Consider the following 18,260-nt stretch of genomic DNA (forward strand, 5'->3'; position numbering starts at 1 on the left):
TAATCTACATAATAGGTAACAGGGCAACGCGAATTGCCGGTTACTTAGGCAACATAACCAGTTAACCCTCAGGCACCGTTTACTCTAAACCCCATCTAATGATAATCGAGTAATTTTTCGCGGACAGTCTTCACGAGTGGATCCCAAAACTAAGGAAAGATAAGTCATACTGGCACACCATTTCCACGGACTGCAGATTATTATAGTATTTCAGTTAATTCATCATATGCACACTTAAGTCTACTACAATGAAGACTATTGTCAAGTTTACATTAGAGAAGCCAATGTAAGTAGGAATTACATAATCAGAGTAGTTCAACGTTTTAATACACTAATTACAATATTTAATAACAATTATTTACAAAAAAGTGGAAGATTCAACGGTCCTATAGTTATATTTTTGTCCCTTTGTCGGTAACTGATCCAAAGAAGCTTTAAGCACGATGCTGGTTGGTTAATTCCAGGCTAGACGAGAGACTTATTACTAAACGGTGTGAAACGAAAATAAAACAAAAACAAATATTAACAATTATATTGTACTTTAAACAATAACATAAGTATTTACATGACTAAAAATCAATCATAAAAGGCAATAACTGAACGAAATAAAGCTTTCGGGTGATAGATATCAAAAAATAAACAAATCATAGTTTCTGTCTTGTGTAAGTCTTAACGAATACTGCATGTACTTCCCCAACAGCTCTTGCTCGAGACCTATATTATGAGGATATATGTATTACTATTAAACACATATTGCCATTTTATAGTTGTCGAAAAGTATTTGAAAATTCGTGGCGAATCAACCACCGAGTATTAAAATGTAAAAGAGGCACAGGCATAATCAGGATTTAACCGTAACATTGAAATTTGATACGTCAATGAAAAGTTGAACGTAAATACAAATGATATGTCCATATTACATCTGATAAGCGAAATAGAAACAAAGCTATCGAACAAATGCGTAGTACCACAGTCAAGCTCATTGTCGATTATTATTCACGTGAGCTAGGATTTCTTGTTTTCAGCTTTACTTAAACTAATGGCTAATTCTAAATCTGCCTGTTCTTGCAACTGTCTTTTTTTCCGGTCTTCCTCGAGTTTAAGACTTTCGCGCGCGGCCCAAGCGAGTTGAAGGTCTTCACTGACGATTCCAGAACCGATCGGGGCCGAGGCCCTGCCACTCGCGCCGACGAACGGATCGGCCGCCGGCAGAGGGACCGACTGTCTGCCGTCCAATCCGAACGGATCGAATTTCTCACCGCTCGAACTGTCGAAATTTTCCGTTTTCCTACAACCGAACGCGTCCACTTCGTTTCCCAAACTGGCGCTCTTGACGTCCGACGGTTCGTCGTCGAATTTTATGTTGAACGGGTCCTCGTAACGGTAATCTCTGAATGGGTCGTCCGTGAAGTCCAAACCTTTAGGCTGTGCGGTTACCTTGTCGGTCGGCTTATTGGAAAACTGAAGAGGAGACGTGAAGATTATTAAGGCTGCAAAGGCAGTGTTAGCATGTTAGTAACAAACTCGACCTCCTGCAATTATTAGATCAAAAAATTACTTGCTCCACATGCATAAATTGGCGGGCGGGCCGTAGGTCGGGAACTGACTAAATAAAACCAAAGCGAGAGTATTAATTGTGAACACAACAAATAAATAAACTGTATATTGGGAGAAGAAAAAAAACCATACCGGACAGCACAAAACAATTTTTGGATCTTGTGGTGATGGACTTTCGGGAGAGGAGGTGGTGGTATCTTGGACGTAACTATGGTGCAAACACTTGAAAATTTTCTAATTTAGCAAAAACTAGCATGCCTCGTTTTACCTTAGAGTCGAAATCTGAAAAATCAGCAAAACCGCCACCGCTTGGCGAGAACGTGTCACTTCCGGAACTGAACAGGTCCGTCTGTGATGATCTTTTAACGTTAGGAGGTTGCGCTGGTCGGGGTGGTGCAGGTCGTGGTGGCGGCTGTTTACTTTTCTTCGGAGGTAGCGCCGGACTAGGACTTGTGGGTCGCGCAGGTGGCGCTCCGTCCCTTGTGGGGGCATGCAAGACCGCAAAGGGATCACAACCAAACGGATCTTTATCGGCCTGTGCAACAATCAGTGTTAAAATGATACGAAATGGAAGTGAGTTACGAAACCAATCAGTACCTCCACTGTTGAATCTACACTTTTGCGTGAATCACCGAATGCGTCGAAGGGATCGGACTTTGGCGCCGAACCCGGAGTAAACGAACTGCCTCCGAATGGATCGGACGAAAACCCATTCTAAATAAATAAAATCATAAATAAACATATTATTATAAACACATTATATTGTTGCATATTATTTAAAATTAGTCCTTTTAACACTTGGCACGTGCCTATGATTTGTTAAAATTGACATAGCCGATGACGCCGACAACATCTTTAATAAAAAGTTAATTTACAAAGTAAAATTTTTCAAATTTCTATCGAATGTGTAAATTTTTAGTGTCGCACTGTACATACAATTTATATTTTCGGAACTCTTATTACTAATTGCGATGTTTTTACAAATATTACCCAAAATTACCAAAAAAACCGTAATAAAACCGGTAATATTACCCAAACAAAAATTACCGGTATTTTTACAACACTGATCCCCACCTAATGTCCCTTCACTTGGGCTCATCATTATCCGTCCACTCCCTGCTGAAATTTTTGCAAAATGATGTTGTGCAAGAAACGGATTTCGAACGCCTTCGTGAAAGGAATTTTTGCATATCTGTTGAGGGCACCTTTGAGAGTTGACACATACAATTATGTTCCCACATCAACATGATCATTTAGTTTTACAGTTAGTTTAGTTCTAACTTCCAAAAGCTCTAGCGCGAAAGCAAAAAAAAAGTTTTCTTCATGTTCCATAATTACCCTAAATTGTGTACCTTCTTTGGTGTCCGTCCTTTTTGACACACCCGATATATATAATTTCAAATTATACGCGACTGCAAAAAATACCGACACTAAATTACCTCAATACTTCACGTGAAACTTTCACACTCGACATTAAAGATGCAATTCAGTTGCTTAATAAATAAATACTATGTATGTATTTACATAAAACGGAATTATACCTAATTGTAATCAACTCCGACACGCACAAAAATTAGTTAATCGTCACCGCAGCCCTACTGCAGCTGTCACATTTTGATCAAAGCTACCAATCATACAAAGTACAAGTACCAGAAGGTAACACAGCCGCCAACTTTACTTTCTACCCATTTTAGTAGAAATTTACAATCCGATCATTGTTTCAAATCTATGTAAGAACTATTGGCTAATTAAATTTTAAAAGTTATTGCTTATCGTTTCCAAATAACTGCCAATAAAAATACGTACATTTGACTTAGAGAAGGCAGAATTAAACGGGTCACTCTCTTCGAAAGCATCGGCATTCTTGAAAGTATCTAAAAAAAAAACACGCCATTAAATTAACTCCAAGATGCGTTGACACGAAAACAAACCGTTACTAAAAAGATCTTCTCCAAAACCGGACGACGTATTTAGTGGACCATTTTGTTTGCTACTGAACGGATCGTCTTTGTCATCTCCAAAGCCGTTCTAAAACAATAGTTGGTCATTGTTGATTCGTCTCTACTATTTAGGTTTCTTTCTGTTGTTACAACAAACCTGTCTATTACTGTTTCCGTTCATAAGTCCCACATTCGTATATTCTGGATCGCGAAAATCTGGTTGAATTCGCAACGTTGTGTCGATAACACACGTTGCATCCCCAGTTTCAATGGCGGCATCGCAGGCCTCTATCGCGTCGTTCATCTGTCGCGTCTGTTCTTGCAACTGGGTAATAAGAGCTTTTGCCTAATTAAATCCCAATTAGTAAAAACAAAGATCGAATTGAAGTTTAACGATCATACTTGACTAATATTGAGTTGAGTATCTTGTAAATTGGTTGTAAGATTTTGTAGTTTATTGGCGCTTTCTTTTTTCTGTTGTTCCAGTCTTTGTTCTTCCTGTCTGAGTCCTTCGAGTTGTTCTTTCTTAGAATTCAATTCGCTCTCTTGGGCCGCAACGGCCTCTGCTTGTTCGGCAGCCTGTGTTCTCAATTTGTCCACCTACAACACAACTCTTACTTCGATCATTGCGATTTTGGTTGAGGTGGTGGGGAAACAAACATCAACTGCCACCACTGCATAGCTCAGCACACGTACGTAAGTGATTTAGTTAAACGACTTACCTTGGCCGTCTCTTCCGCGATTTCCTTCGCGATCTTTTCCATCTCCGTGTCTACCTCATATTTCTAGTAATAAAAAAGACAACATGCCAAAACTAATCTAAGTAAACGTCCTACAACTTAGGCAGTTAACAAACAACCGAAATGTGACTGAAGAATTCACAAACATGTTGACTAAAGAAAACGGGCATGCCTCATGTAAATTCTTCCGTTTAATATTAATTAAAAAAAAAAGTAAATGCAAGCGTTAATTCTAGCAATGAACGCAACAGAAGCTTTGCAAGGCAAAACACTCAATTCGTTATGGCATATTTGATTACCTGAGCTCTAAGATCGTTTAACCTTTTTTGCGCCTCTCCCTTTTGGTTTTCCAGCTGCTTCAAAGTTGCCGCCAAGGTATCAAGTTCACTCTGACAAAAAAAAAAAAAAATTGAAAATATTGCGTGATTTAAAATGATTGTAGATATAATAATTATAGCAACTATGTACGAAAATGTATGTGGCAACTGTGTGGGTAGGATAGAGTTTGACATTTCTTTGACAGGTCGTAGGCGCGATTTATTTTGAAAATTGTCAAGTCAACGTGCAATGGTATAAAAAAAATTAAATGTACAGTTAGTTTCAAAATTATCGAGTACACCTCAAAAATCAAGAAGTCGATTTATTACAGCTTTTTCCCCATGTAAAGATGCCTTTTTGAAATTTGAGCGTCATCTTTTTTATATAAGTACAGGTTGTTTGATAAAAAACGCCTCAACCCATAACTTTTTTATTTATTATCCGATTTCAATGAACAAAAAAACCAAAGATATGGTTTTTCATGCGCTACGAAGCAGCCATAAAATTTTATTTTTTGGCGTTATTTTCAGTAGCTACCGATAGTCAACTTTTTTTTTTTAAATGGACACATGTAGTTTTTTAGGCTTAGTCTGGTGAAGTATTTTTTTCTGAATGTAATGGTGTATTAAAAGTTATCGTTTGATCCATAACTGACTGAAAAAAAAAATAAAACAATTTTTAATTGTGGTTCAGCTTATGAAATTTTCGAGTGTGCCGTGAAAAACAATTGGAGTACAAATAGCAACAAATGTCAAGTGTGAGTTTGAAAATCTTCAGGTGCAATCTTGAAGAGTTTTAATATTCTTGGAAAACATGTATTATTATTATTTTTTCTATTACATTTTTGTTTTTGACTAATTACGATTTTTATTACACTCGAACATAAAATAATAGTCAAATGACTGCTAGCCTGCATGACTGACAATGTTATTATTTTATACTTAAATAAAAAAAGTTTAAAAAAGCAGATGAAAATTTTTAAGCTGACGTTTAGATGACATTCATCGTACTTTGTATTCCGATTGTTTTTCACGGCACTCTTAAAAAATTTTAATAAGCTGAACCCCAAAAAATTGTTTTCTTTTTTTTTCAGTTAGCTATGAAATGATAACTTTCAATACATCATTAGATTCAGAAAAAAAAACCTTACCAGACCAAGCCTAAAAAACTACATGTGTCTATTTAAAAAAGAAATCGTTAGCTATTGACGATAACGCCAAAAAATATATATTTTATAGCTGTTTTGTAGCGCTTGAAAAACCATATCTTTGATTTTTTTGTTCATTGAAATCGGGTCATAAATAAAAAAGTTATGGGTTGAGGCGTTTTTCATCAAACAGCCTGTAGGTTAGATAAGTTTGACAACATAAAATGTCGCTGACATTTTAGAACACCATAATATTGTCTGTTTTATCCTCTGCACGATGCTCTTCGCGATGTTATAATCCTGGGCTACCCTCTGGATCAACCACCCTTCTTCTAATTTGGAAAGAATAAGCACTTGTTTGTCAAAATTAACATTGATCAATTGATCATTGACAAAAAGTGTAAGTGCATTTCACACTGTAGAAAATTAGGTGTACTTTATAATTTTGAAATTAACTGTACGCTTATGAAATGTCATCCAACTGTCAGTTCTACCCCACCCACACAGTTGCCACATCAATTTTTGTTCATAGTTGCCATACGTATTTATCTCAATGTTTCTGGATTCAATCGTTAATTTAACAAAAATAAATAAAATTCTCATCACCGCACTTTTCACCTAAAAAATGACAGTGACAGCGACAAAATTGACAGTTCACATGAAAGCGGCAAAAATGTGATAACATGGGCATGGCCTACTTCGACTACAATCATTTAGAATAATCTGTACAACCGGGCCTTAACATTTTACGATCTGACGTCAACAGCTAATCACTCGAGGTCGTACAATGTTGTCACATCTACTTGGCGTAAATGTCAACCCTTGTCAATCCATTTACAATTCTCGATAAGTTAAATATTTAAAAATACAATAATGAATTATGTAACGAAATAATAGTTATTTATTGTATAAGTGTTTTAGATAGCATTTTATCCACGCAAGAATTTTTAACCGCGAGTGCGAACGCACGAGCGTTTAATATTCTTAAGTGGATAAAATGCGACTAAAACACGAATGCAATACAACGTTTTATCCACAATTACAGCGATTTAAAATCAGAATCGCCAAAATTTCATCTCATGTCATCAAAAAATGATTTGACATTACACTCTGACAGCGGATGTCACCTCAAAAATCATTGAAATTAACTAAAAAACATGGGAGGTGTTGAATAGTCGCTATTTATTTTTGATTGTTTATCGACTCCATTTGTACAGAACGCTGTGCAAGTTGGTGAAAATGGAAGAAAGATTGATTTAAGATTGTATTTTTTCATTATTCCACTAGTGGAATAAAGTGATTTCATTATTCCACTAGTGGATAAAGTGTTACTTTATACGGTTCATAAGTGTGGATAAAACTTCAATTATAAGGTAATTGTGGATAAAAATGTTTTATACGTTCACGTAAAAAAAAAATGTAACAAAGTATATTCACGTGTAATTCCATTACTGCAATGCTAAGCGAATTACTTTAATCATATACCTAATACTGTAATAAAAATTATTTTATTTTAACTTGAATAGTTTATTTAGCTTATCGTCGTTGCTATAAGACGTTAATTCTTGATATACTTTATAAACATGGTTTTATGATAAAGGTCCTGTTGTGGTGATGTCTTGCAGATTCCATATTGATTATACATATTTATTAGATACCTACCTACTTCACACAAAACATTGTAATATGAGAGACCATGGAAATTAAACGATACTGAATGACAAATGCGCTCGCTCCGTAGAGGGCTCACTCTTAAAATTTGCAACACACTTTTTTAAAGTGTTTAATGGAAAATAATTTTAATTTAAATGAAAAAAAAAAAAAAATGCTTAAAATCCTAGTCTTCGCACCGCTCATTATTGGCTTCATTTTTGCCTTCATGTACTGTCGCGAACAATAAATTTTGGTCGTCAATGTCATTTCAAAATTTGGTTAGATTGTCACAAATTTAAAAAATTTCCCTGCCTGATTATGCCCTTGTCAACAAAGTGTCAAAAAATGAGAAAAAAAATGACAATTAATGTCATACGATATGATGATCGGTTATGATATTTACGACTGTTTTACAATGGAGCATTTTCGATTGCGTCAAAAAATGACCTTGACGACCAAAATTTATTGCTCGCAACTGTACGTGGCTACTAAATCAACTTACGCAATCAGTACATACGAGTGTAATCCCATTAGTAAAAATAAGCTGTTATTTAATAACCTCATCTTACCCAGTGAAATTGTTTCTTTTGTACGTTTATTGTAAAACATAAAACGGAATATAAAATCTTTTCACCTTTACAATTATGTACTTTTAAAAACAACGTCATATAAAGCTAAACCTAGCAATTTTATTAGTGTTTTATTAAAACAATCACGAATTACGGATATAATTATATTGAACCACAAGAGTCAAAATAAAATTTTCAACAATTTTAAAAAACGATTTACAGCGGTTCTTGTAAAATTACCCAAAATAAAAAGTGCAAAAACCCCTGTAAATTAATTTAGGAGCGAATATCAACATACCACACTCACATACCTGTAAACTTTTAATTTCGCCGCTCTTTATTTTAATATCCGCTTCTTTTTGGGCAATGTCCGTTTCCAGTGCCAGCTTTTCTCTTGCCAACTCTTCAATATCTTTACTAATCATGTCCAGTTCCGGATTGGAGTATCTCGTATTGTTGTTTTCCTAAAACAATTTTTTTTTTAATTACCTTAACGACACTTGTCAAAATGTACACGAAATGTCTGATAACAGTTTTGGTGTTTTCTCAAATCGTACCTCCAACACACACGATCTTCAGCAACGCCCTCAAGAAACTCAAACAGAAATCTAAAGAGGCTTACAAGAAGAAATTTGGAAAGGACAAGACGTGGCACTTTTTGGGATTCGACTTGACAGAATACCCCGGTACGAATGAAAAATACCGTCAAATGAACAAAGAGAAATGGGACGATTATTATGGGTGTTTGGAGGCGCAAAATACGAATCTTGGTCGTGACTTCTCTGTGACTCCAGAAGCCGTACAGGTCGTGGAATCTAGCTCGATAAGGTAAATAGCGATACATTCTTGTTGTCGATTAACAAACGAAACAGACTCGAATGTAAACTGTGCTTGAGCCCCGAAGAAACGATGAAAATTGACTCGGTAGAATGGTACTGGGCAGAAATTGGAAGCTCAAAGCTCGTGCCAGTGGAATCCACTGAAAACATTCTTTTGTCGCCTTCTGATAGATCACTGCAAATTTACAACTTGAGAAAACAAGAATCTGGACAGTACGTGTGCAGAATTGGTAAAACCCAGGCGCCACCTTATTTTTTGACAGTGTTCGAGGGTGATGACGAAGATCTGACAGAAGTAAACGAGAACGTCGCTTCAATTTGAAATTATCGAACTGATTTAAGGTGCACACTGCCGAAGCACCTACAGGACCGTACTCACAAAAATCCGAGTCGATTAGCGGTTACAATTTGGTGGTGGACACGGAGTGGACACCTTGGACATCTTGCAATAAATGCAACCAGATAGGACGAAGACACCGTTTGGGGTACTGCATCGTAAAATACGAAGAAAATCACGCTCGCGACGTCAACCCCAGAAATCAAACTGAAGAAATAGAAACAGTCAATATACCACAACAGCACTACGAACTGTTACGAATTTTCAAATTTGGCATACCTTGTAAATCGCACATTTTACCGCACTCGTTGAAAAAATTGCACCACGTAACCGGCCGTAAAAATGAGATCATGTCGGGGTACTGCAAGGTATAGTAACTGGTAAAGTTTCGAATGATGTTAATTGAATTTATTGTTTTTAAAGATTAACTGTCCAGAAGACAAAATATTTGAGGTCCGAGATAAAAACGGTAACGTTATTGAACGAGCAAACAATTCTGCAGGAATTTATTCGGTACTGCAAGGAATACCTTCGATACAACCGTCTGTCGAGAGGTCACTGCAGTATGCCGAAAAGGGCAAAAAGGCTATTTTGACGTGCCCAGGGTGTGCAAAAGATTAACCTTTTTCATTCCGTCCCTGTAAATTTTACTAATTGCAGAAATTTAAACTCCGACGTTCCGGTACAATGGCAAATAGGATCGAAAAAACTCGTTCCAGAACTTTTAGTGGTCGAATCGAAAGGTCGAATCTACATTAGCATCACCGACAAAATACACATCAAAGAGACTAAACTTGCGGATACAAATATTTACAGGTAAAATCCACAAAAAAAAACCTGGGAACGTTACAATTCTTAGCGGGTCCGACAAATGTTTAAAAGTTAAACTTTAAAGCAAATTTTACAAAAGTTTGTATTGTGATTATTAACTTAAACTGATGGCTTTAATAGCACGAATTGTTTTTCCAATTGAATTTATCGAAAAATCTTGGGAGGGGAATTTCAAAACAAAAAATTTAATCCGTATTTCATAGTTAGAAACCTAACAATAGAGATCGAACTCTCCGTCAATATTTGTTTTTATTTTTAATAACTTATTTTACGAATAAAAATTATACAATACATATAATATAACGAACAGACAAATAACGAAAAAGGTAATTAAATATGTTAAGAGTTTCCGTCAGGGTTAAGCCTATTTAAACACAACCAAGCACACACCATAAAAGCTCCAATGAACCAAGAACTATAGTAAATTCATTTTTATAATGACGAACTAGCAGCGAGTGCGCAAATCCGCCGAGTAAAAAAAAGATACTTTACTAACGAGTTGCATACAATATTAGTTTATTTGACGAGTTTGTGTGTAAATTGGGCCTTTTTTGGCACGCGTGGACCATTTTAAAACGCGAGTGAAACGAGTTGAATACAACGTTTTTTTGTTCGACGAGCCCCTTAAAGGCTCCAAATTGCTTAAAATCTTTAAAATTAGGTTGATGTTTCGTTTTGACAAGTTGTGACATTTATCAAAATCAGTTCACACAGGAGAAAATTCTCAAATTCTGACAGTGTCAAACAAAAAAAATTTTTTGGCGCCCGTAATTTTAGATACCAATTTTTTTGACACTCAAAATTTTAAAATCTTCTGCGTGAACCCGTGGACCTACTCATGCCAAAAAAAATCCCAATTTACATACGAATTCGTTAAAAAAAAAACTAATTATGAATGAAAAATTTTATAATTGCGTTAAAAAACGACACGCTACGGCACTTTTTTTAACGCAAAATGCGTGCAAAAATGAACCGCTATGGCACTTTTTTTAACGCTTCTTGACCGATTCAAAAATCACATATTTTATGAACGCAAACGAATGAAAAAAAACTTGCACTTTTTTTGACGGACGTTAAAAAATGAATTTACTACATATACAGGGTGTTTTCGAAGTTGAGGAGTTCCTTGTAACACGAGGTACTACACATTATTCTTAAGAATTTTAGCCTAAATCTTCTTAGTAAAATGTTTGTATTAACGGACATAATTTATTGTATACTTTTATGGTTTTCTAAAATTTTGAATCCGGTCCTGTCTATTTCTCCGCTGTACTAGATTAATAACTGACGTGACCCAGGATGGTATCTTTCTGGAAATCGCTCTGCATAATACTCTCTGGACGCCGCAGCTGCATTTTGATAACGTGATAACATTGCCCATTACATTAGCAACATATCAGTGAGCTCATTATTTTCGTAATGATAAAGCAATTCCGACTAATTAGGTGACAACTCTGACAGTATTTTTGATTCACGTCCATGCTAATTTGATTTTTTTCTAACAAATCAGCGCAAATTTGAGAAGGACCGGTTTCAAAAATTTCAAAAAAATTAACTTATTGTATCTTCATTGCCGTACACATTTTACTAAGGTGATTTTGGCTAAAACTCTTTAGAACAACGCATACTATCACATGTTAAAAGGAACGCCTCAACTTCGAAAACACCCTGTATGTTCCTTTTATACATCCATTTTCCTATTTTTTAAGAAACGTAATTCACTGGTTTATTCAACATAATCAACAAAGAAAGAGATAAGGGGCAGCTATAGAAAACAAAATATCTAAAAACGTTCGGTGTAAGTTAATAAACCGTCACTTATTTTTTCAAATAGAAACGAAGAAAATGGTGACTGGGTTTCCCATACACAACTTTATTTGTTGGAGTTGAGGTAAAAACTTTCTTCGTCATGGCCGTTAGTATGGTTGCACGGCCTTTATCTCTTTTTTATTGATTAGATTGTATTTTGGCTTCCTTGCGCGATATCAAAGACATTTCAGCTGTTTTTAGAATATTTGTGTCTCTGGTTCTCTGCTTGAATCCGTTCAACTCAAAAACGAATAATTCCGTTTTCGTCAAACAAGATTTGTTAGAATGGGAGAATTCCTAATTGTGTTCTGCTCTTTGTTTCACCACGATACGTCAGGGAGCTACGCAGTAGTGATAGATCTGTATCGAGTATAACGTAATGCTATGAGTTCGCCTCACTTATTTCTGTTTCGTCGATTTTAATTTAAGCAGCATTCGGTCGTGTCACCTCACATCTTATGTTTTTTTACATTGCAATTCTAAACGTCAGAAATAAATTTTAAATTTAATTTTAATATATCGGGTGTTTTTTTAAATTTCACCTCGTAGTAGGCGTTGAAGAGTCGATTGTGAACGCACTACAGGTTACGGATTACGGATCAGCTGTTTAAATCTTAAGTTTTACATACTATGAGGTGAAATTTAAAAAAACACCCGATAGTTAAAATAGAAAGAAAAAAACTTTAGGCACCCACTCTCTTAGGCGCCTCTGAGCTACAGCCCTCGGTAGTTCATAAAACGTTAATTTATCGTAAAAGCAAATTTATGTCATATTACTAAACACTCAAAGGGACTCTGCGAAAATAATATGACAATTCATTATTAATTTCATTTCCTAATTTGTTACGTTAGATGAGTTGATTCTTTAAAAGTGATCTGAAGTGACCTGGCTACTAATTTTTTTAACAACGCTTCAGTAATTGATCGGAAACAGCTCAAGCAGATATTTTGGACTAATTTACAACTAAAAATTCAGCTTAATATTGACGCTGTCACACATTCCTTTATATGCGCGAGCATTCGAGCAACGTCGCACGCAAAAGCTAGTTATTAATAATAATCGGGTACCAATAAAGCGTTCGCTAATCAATTATTCTTCGTTCAGCAAAAATGATCAGTAAAACACATACATATTACATTTGGCACAGTAACAAGTTGAAAATGATCAATCATTGTGTTTCGAAAAAATAGCAAATGCCTGTAGTTGTATTCCAATTTGCACAATAAAAATAATCAAAGCTCGGTAGCTCAGCAAAGGTGATTTCACCGGTTCGGTATTTAAGGTTAGGTGTTTGTTGTACTATTTTATTTAACGATGCATTAACTTTTATTTGTCATTATTTCGAGAAATATTTGCTACTCCAACAACAAGCACAGACTATTACTCAAGTATTGGGTACAGCTGATAACTTTAAAGTTTTGTATTTGTTGATTTAATAATTTATTTTTGTTAGTTTCATACAAAAATATATTTTCCTTCCTGTTTCGTCTCTTTAAAACCATTTTCTACATTTGACAGTTTTCAAGTTATACCTATTATCTAATCGATGAACATTTATAATATTGCTGAGCGATTATAATTATTCTACTGAGTGTTTATCATTTCTACTGCGCGTTTATTGCCCTATAAAATACTTTTTTTGTTCTACATTTATGATTTTTGATCATTTATAATGTTTACTGGACATGTGTAATTTATTTTTTTTTGTTCGACACTGTCAGACTTTGAGAATTTTCTCCTGTGTGAACGGATTTTGATAAATGTCACAACTTGTCAAAACGAAGCGATTTTAAGCGATTTGGAGCTTTTAAGGGCTCGTCGAACAAAAATAGTTATTTATCCAACAAGTGAGTAAAGTATGTAATACTTTTTTTACGAGAAGGAAAATTTGCCGCACGGGCGCAGCGAGTGCGCAAATCCGCCGAGTAAACAAAAGATACTTTACTAACAAGTTGCATGCACAAATTTTTTAGCGCCCGTAAGTTTAACTAACCATTTTTTCGACACTCAAAATTTGAAAATTTTCTCCTCTGTGAACCCGTGGACCTTTAAAACGCTCGTTTTACTCGCGTTTTAAATTGGCCCACTCATGCCAAAAAAACATCAAAATGATGTGAATACGTGAGTATGCACCGTTCACATACAGGAGTTAAATTGGATGCAAAACAACTCAATATTTTTAGAATTGGTTGCAAAATAACTCAATATTTTTGGATTCTATCGTTAATTGAAAAATAATAAACAATCAAACATCACCGCACTTTTCACCTAAAAAATGACAGTGACAGCGACAAAAATTGAGAGTTCACATGAAAGCGGCAAAAATTTCATAACATGGGCATGGCCTGCTTCGACTACAATCATTTACAATAACCTGTATAACCCATTCACAAAACTCCCGACATTTTTGACATTTCGAGCTTCCCAAAATGATATAATTAATGATAATCTTTTGAAATTTGGGTCGGTAATAGGATGATTAGGTCCTATGTACAGTCAATTAAAATATTAGATGGTCAGTACTTATGAAATAAATTAAGAAATTTACATTTAAAAGGCAAATGTCACACTGGAGTTTTCTGAATAGGAGGCACTATTATTGAACATCTACTATATAAATATCTTACTGCACTTGTATTATTAATTTTACTGGGGTTTATTATTTTGATTGAACAAAAGTACTTGACTTTTAAATACGATACTGTGATCAATTTAATCTACTGCCATAAATATCTAAACATAAAAAGCTCAATAAAAACACTGACACTCTGTACGAATTTATTATTTCGAAGTAAAACGGTTTTAAAAAGTTAAAAAATCGCACTACTACACAGGCGTGGCGAAAATTTATTTAAAAATGTTTTACCAACGTACTCAATTGAATTCTAAATCGTTTTAATTTCAGCTGTTGGCAACACCAAGACTTGGCAGGGACGGTGCGACTGGTCGTTGAAAAAAGACTGTCTTTGGATTTCAGTCATCACATCATGCTATTCGGTGCCGTTTTAATATTTTCAATATTTCTGTATGTTTTTGTGAAAGCCTTTTTCCGGCGGAAAGCCGCGCGCAATGCGACATAAAAAAAAATTCAAAAAACTCACCACTAATCCATCAGCCGATTTGACTGACCGGAAGCTGGGTGGTACCATGTCTGGGGTCAAAGTTGGTGGCGGTTCAACTCCTTTTAGGCATCGAGCCACGAACCACATAGCTAAAGCAAATTGTTCATTGTTCAGCTTTCCACTTTGTTTAATATCACATAGAGCCCTGCAAACATCTATTAAAATATACGAACCCAGACTTCGTGTCGGTTTTACCAAATATGAGCCAGAACATGCTGAGGTACGCCCGACTGGAGAAAAACATTTTTAATTTCTTGTCCCGACACAAAGCCATCTTTATCGATGTCGCTCTTGATAAAAAGAGCGTCAGATTTGGCTTTTTCGTCGGGCGTCACGACCCACGGGATCGTCGGCTGTACAGTTTGGACAGGTTTCATTGCTGAAACAACCGGTGCAGTAACTGGAGGCGGTGGAATGTCTGGTTTGACGCCGTCTAATCCTCGGCTCAACAACGGGGTTACCATGGGCGGGTTATTTTTCGTTTTAGCTGGTGGCATAAGCTCAGAGGGCAAAGTATTCGGAATTGCGTATTTATCAAGAGCTTTATAAACTAGGTGCATGGCCTAAAAATAGCAGTCTTTACATCACAATACTTGAAGCATTGCAGACTTACGGCAACAAACTCGTGCCTGTCCAACATCCCATCTTTGTCTTGATCCGCCAAGTCCCAAATTTTACCCAAAGTTTCGAACGGCAATTTTGACTCTAACAACACATTTTTCACCTTGAAAATGACAAATTAACGTCGAGTCTACATTTGAACCGGTTGTATTACTTTATTGCCTGGGATCAATCCGTTCGTCGGTTGTAAAGAATCAAACAATTTGTCGTACTTCTCGCGTTCTGATGGTTTCACAGTCCAGTCGACTGCGGTCGGAGGTAGGGAGGTGATCAACGGAGTATTGCTAGGTGGTGGAGGTTTCACGGGTTTGGGTAGGGGGATGTCTCCCATTTTTGGAGGGGGTACATCCATATTGACGTTAGAAATAGTTAAGTCTTTACCATTTTGTACAAGTGCGACTAATTTTAAAGCTACAAACATGCCGGATTTGTCGAGACAACCGCGTCCACCGGGGTCAGAAAGGTCCCATATTTTCGACAGAATCACGTCGCTTAACCCGGATCGTTTAAGGAAACGTGCGGCTTCCATGCCCCCAACTGTACCAAACCCATTTGGATCCACCTGGAACACAAAAAAATAATTAATGTTTTTTTTTTTAAATTACATTAACATGTAATTATTCAACTATCCTTAACTCATTACATATGAACAAGAGGCTTTACTGCTTATTGTATAATTGCAAAGCTTATGTTTTCAGGTTCACAATGAATTATTAATTAATCTGCCAAAGTTTATTTAGAATGATCAAATGGAATTTATTGATTTGGCCTTGTCTGCTGTTGAATTGTGCCACTTATTATCTACATATTGACAGTATTTTAACACCACGCCACTGTGTACTTACCACATTGTAGTAAGTCTCATATATGGCACTGTGGTTTCCAGCCACCTGAAACATACTTCGTATTCTAATCGAATCAAGACTACAAAAATTCAAAGTGCTACCCTACAAGATGTTTACTAACATTCATACATAAAAATGCACATTTTTAATTTGATAATTTACAAAATTTCAAAAATTCCCTGACATTTGACAACTTTTTGAAAAACTCTCATTTAAGGGTGTGCCAAACTCTGACATTCAACAGATGAGTTTTAATATTGACCGATTCTTACACACAAGAGGAAAACTCTTCGAGAGTCGAGCATTACTGTGATAATTATAAATTATTGATAAAAATATTCAGCTTTAACACCGCCCACTGTCACAATTAAGACATGATAAGAGAAGTCGCAATAAATAATGTTTAGGTCACAAATAACTGAGAAACGTCACCACAAATTCATTCACGGCAGTCATATCACTTTAACTCTCTGATAGTCGCGAAAATGTTCAGTAAATTTCGTGGGTTCTAAGAGAAATTTCCAAATCGTACCTGTGTCGGTGACGGCAACGCAGCCATCTTTTCGAATGTTCCGAGTGTTCTCCTATTGGTAAATAAATTTTTATTCGACCAATCACAAGTACAATCAATAACAAGTTGAAAAATGCTGCCAACATTAACACAACTGGCACGAAATTTAAATCTAAGCTACGTTACAAGAAAAATAAATAAACTATTCGTTTTCGAACAAGGTTTTTATGGCTCTCTCGCACTCCTCTGAAAGTTCGAACGGATCCTTTTCTAGTACATGAAACATGTGATTTTCTTTCAGGAAAATGTCGCTGTTTTTGTATTCCTCCATCAACAGTTGAAACGTAATATTCTCTGACTCGATTTCGCGCAACCATTTCATTTTCTTATTGAGATCTTTGACAACGTCGTAACACTGTTTCAGCTCGGATTCCAGCAAGGCTTCGTCGTTTATCAACCGCCAGGCTCGCATTTGTTGCCTTTTGTACATTTCTTTCAAAGCATTTTCATTTCGCACAACGTAGGTGGCGCAAATATCCAGTAGTCGTTTCGGAGTCTCTATAACAAATTTTTAGTCAAGTTTAGTAGTCATAATACGACAATACCGGTAATTTTCGGAAGCAATTTTCTGGTCCTCTTCAACACTCTTGCCGGTTTCACGAAATTTGGTTGCACTTTAATGGCGACTTTACTTTCAGCGACATTTTTGTTTTTCTCTAATGATACCTCGACTCTGTCGTTATTGCGACTTTTCAAATTGTTGGACGGTTTTATATTATTTAAATACTCCAAAAGATGTGGCCTCACGCTGCACAACCAATACAGTTTATTATAAATGAGGGCGATTATTTGATTGTCCTACTTTATTTCAGGCAGGTAATCGTGGGTCCTTCGCATTTTCTCTATAATTGGAGACTGAGAGTCAAAATCTTGCGGCATGTCGACCAAAGTCAAAATATACACCAAGATGGGTGACGGTAACTGATCGTTCATTAAATCGCAGATTGTTTTCAACGTCTGCAAGACTAAAAATATTCATTCAACGTAAACAACAAATCCGCACTACCTTTTCATAATTTCTCTTCTCTATCTTTCCATTATTGAAACTGTGGATTAATTGAAAAGTATTTTCTATAGTTTTGGGTTGATTCTGAAATATCTTGTGTAGCACCATCATCAACAATGACTTCGTATCTTCCATATTTTAGAAGAAAAATCTGTTGCTACTTTAGACCGAATTAGGTTAAAAATGAAACTTACTTTAAATGATTTTTTAAACAAGTGAAACTCTTCAGTGATATCTTATTTTAAATAGTTCGCTAGGGACTTTTATCTCTTGTTGGTTGGTGATATTATTAGAAGTACAAAAACACATAATAGCCAACAGAAAATAAGTTGCGTCAAATTAAATGATTTGTTT

General features: G+C 35.7%; 3 protein-coding genes across 10 annotated transcripts; 1 reads left to right on the forward strand and 2 right to left on the reverse strand.

The window, feature by feature from the left end:
- Window positions 1-517: 517 nt before the first annotated feature.
- On the reverse strand, window positions 518-16,966 carry Eps-15 (Epidermal growth factor receptor pathway substrate clone 15). 7 transcript variants are annotated; one of them, XM_069037643.1, is made up of 17 exons: window positions 16,602-16,716; window positions 16,330-16,374; window positions 15,639-16,046; window positions 15,477-15,587; window positions 15,059-15,426; window positions 14,843-15,008; window positions 8,236-8,388; window positions 4,537-4,626; window positions 4,220-4,282; window positions 3,900-4,097; window positions 3,655-3,843; window positions 3,489-3,585; window positions 3,364-3,431; window positions 2,155-2,271; window positions 1,826-2,092; window positions 1,690-1,765; window positions 1,318-1,461 (listed from the first exon to the last, which is right to left on the reverse strand). In XM_069037643.1, the coding sequence occupies exons 1-17, from the start codon at window positions 16,632-16,634 to the stop codon at window positions 1,451-1,453; spliced, it is 2,460 nt and encodes an 819-aa protein (XP_068893744.1). In that variant the 5' UTR covers window positions 16,635-16,716; the 3' UTR covers window positions 1,318-1,450. The 7 variants fall into 7 exon arrangements, with proteins under 7 accessions (XP_068893746.1, XP_068893741.1, XP_068893740.1 ...); XM_069037645.1 differs by lacking the exons at window positions 1,690-1,765; window positions 16,602-16,716 and adding an exon at window positions 16,862-16,966 and having other exon boundaries at window positions 518-1,461; XM_069037640.1 differs by lacking the exons at window positions 1,690-1,765; window positions 16,602-16,716 and adding an exon at window positions 16,762-16,800 and having other exon boundaries at window positions 518-1,461.
- On the forward strand, window positions 8,388-16,142 carry LOC138123116 (Ig-like V-type domain-containing protein FAM187A). Of its 2 annotated transcripts, none has more exons than XM_069037660.1 (6): window positions 8,388-8,752; window positions 8,797-9,058; window positions 9,106-9,468; window positions 9,524-9,705; window positions 9,761-9,916; window positions 14,647-16,142. In XM_069037660.1, the coding sequence occupies exons 1-6, from the start codon at window positions 8,433-8,435 to the stop codon at window positions 14,819-14,821; spliced, it is 1,458 nt and encodes a 485-aa protein (XP_068893761.1). In that variant the 5' UTR covers window positions 8,388-8,432; the 3' UTR covers window positions 14,822-16,142. The 2 variants fall into 2 exon arrangements, with proteins under 2 accessions (XP_068893761.1, XP_068893762.1); XM_069037661.1 differs by having other exon boundaries at window positions 8,935-9,058.
- LOC138123125 (uncharacterized) lies at window positions 16,917-18,243 on the reverse strand. The gene is made up of 4 exons (XM_069037674.1): window positions 17,907-18,243; window positions 17,703-17,857; window positions 17,446-17,648; window positions 16,917-17,398 (listed from the first exon to the last, which is right to left on the reverse strand). The coding sequence occupies exons 1-4, from the start codon at window positions 18,039-18,041 to the stop codon at window positions 17,043-17,045; spliced, it is 849 nt and encodes a 282-aa protein (XP_068893775.1). The 5' UTR covers window positions 18,042-18,243; the 3' UTR covers window positions 16,917-17,042.
- Between the last annotated feature and the right edge of the window lie 17 nt (window positions 18,244-18,260).

This window comes from Tenebrio molitor, chromosome 2 (assembly GCF_963966145.1).
Source record: "Tenebrio molitor chromosome 2, icTenMoli1.1, whole genome shotgun sequence".
Classification (NCBI taxonomy): Eukaryota; Metazoa; Arthropoda; class Insecta; order Coleoptera; family Tenebrionidae; genus Tenebrio; species Tenebrio molitor.

Excerpts from the sequence above, each read along its gene's own strand:
- LOC138123116 (XM_069037660.1), top strand. The coding sequence starts at position 8,433 with ATGTACACGAAATGTCTGATAACAGTTTTGGTGTTTTCTCAAATCGTA. Across the intron at positions 9,059-9,105 it reads ATGACGAAGATCTGACAGAA|GTGCACACTGCCGAAGCACC; the intron begins GTAAACGAGAAC and ends AACTGATTTAAG. Across the intron at positions 9,469-9,523 it reads TCATGTCGGGGTACTGCAAG|ATTAACTGTCCAGAAGACAA; the intron begins GTATAGTAACTG and ends TTGTTTTTAAAG.
- Eps-15 (XM_069037639.1), bottom strand. The coding sequence starts at position 16,634 with ATGCTCGACTCTCGAAGAGTTTTCCTCTTGTGT. Across the intron at positions 8,389-14,842 it reads AATCGGCTGATGGATTAGTG|GAAAACAACAATACGAGATA; the intron begins GTGAGTTTTTTG and ends AAATTGTTTTAG. Across the intron at positions 3,586-3,654 it reads ACGGAAACAGTAATAGACAG|AACGGCTTTGGAGATGACAA; the intron begins GTTTGTTGTAAC and ends CTATTGTTTTAG.
- LOC138123125 (XM_069037674.1), bottom strand. The coding sequence starts at position 18,041 with ATGGAAGATACGAAGTCATTGTTGATGATGGTGCTACACAAGATATTT. Across the intron at positions 17,858-17,906 it reads AGAAGAGAAATTATGAAAAG|ACGTTGAAAACAATCTGCGA; the intron begins GTAGTGCGGATT and ends TTAGTCTTGCAG. Across the intron at positions 17,649-17,702 it reads GATTACCTGCCTGAAATAAA|CGTGAGGCCACATCTTTTGG; the intron begins GTAGGACAATCA and ends TTGGTTGTGCAG.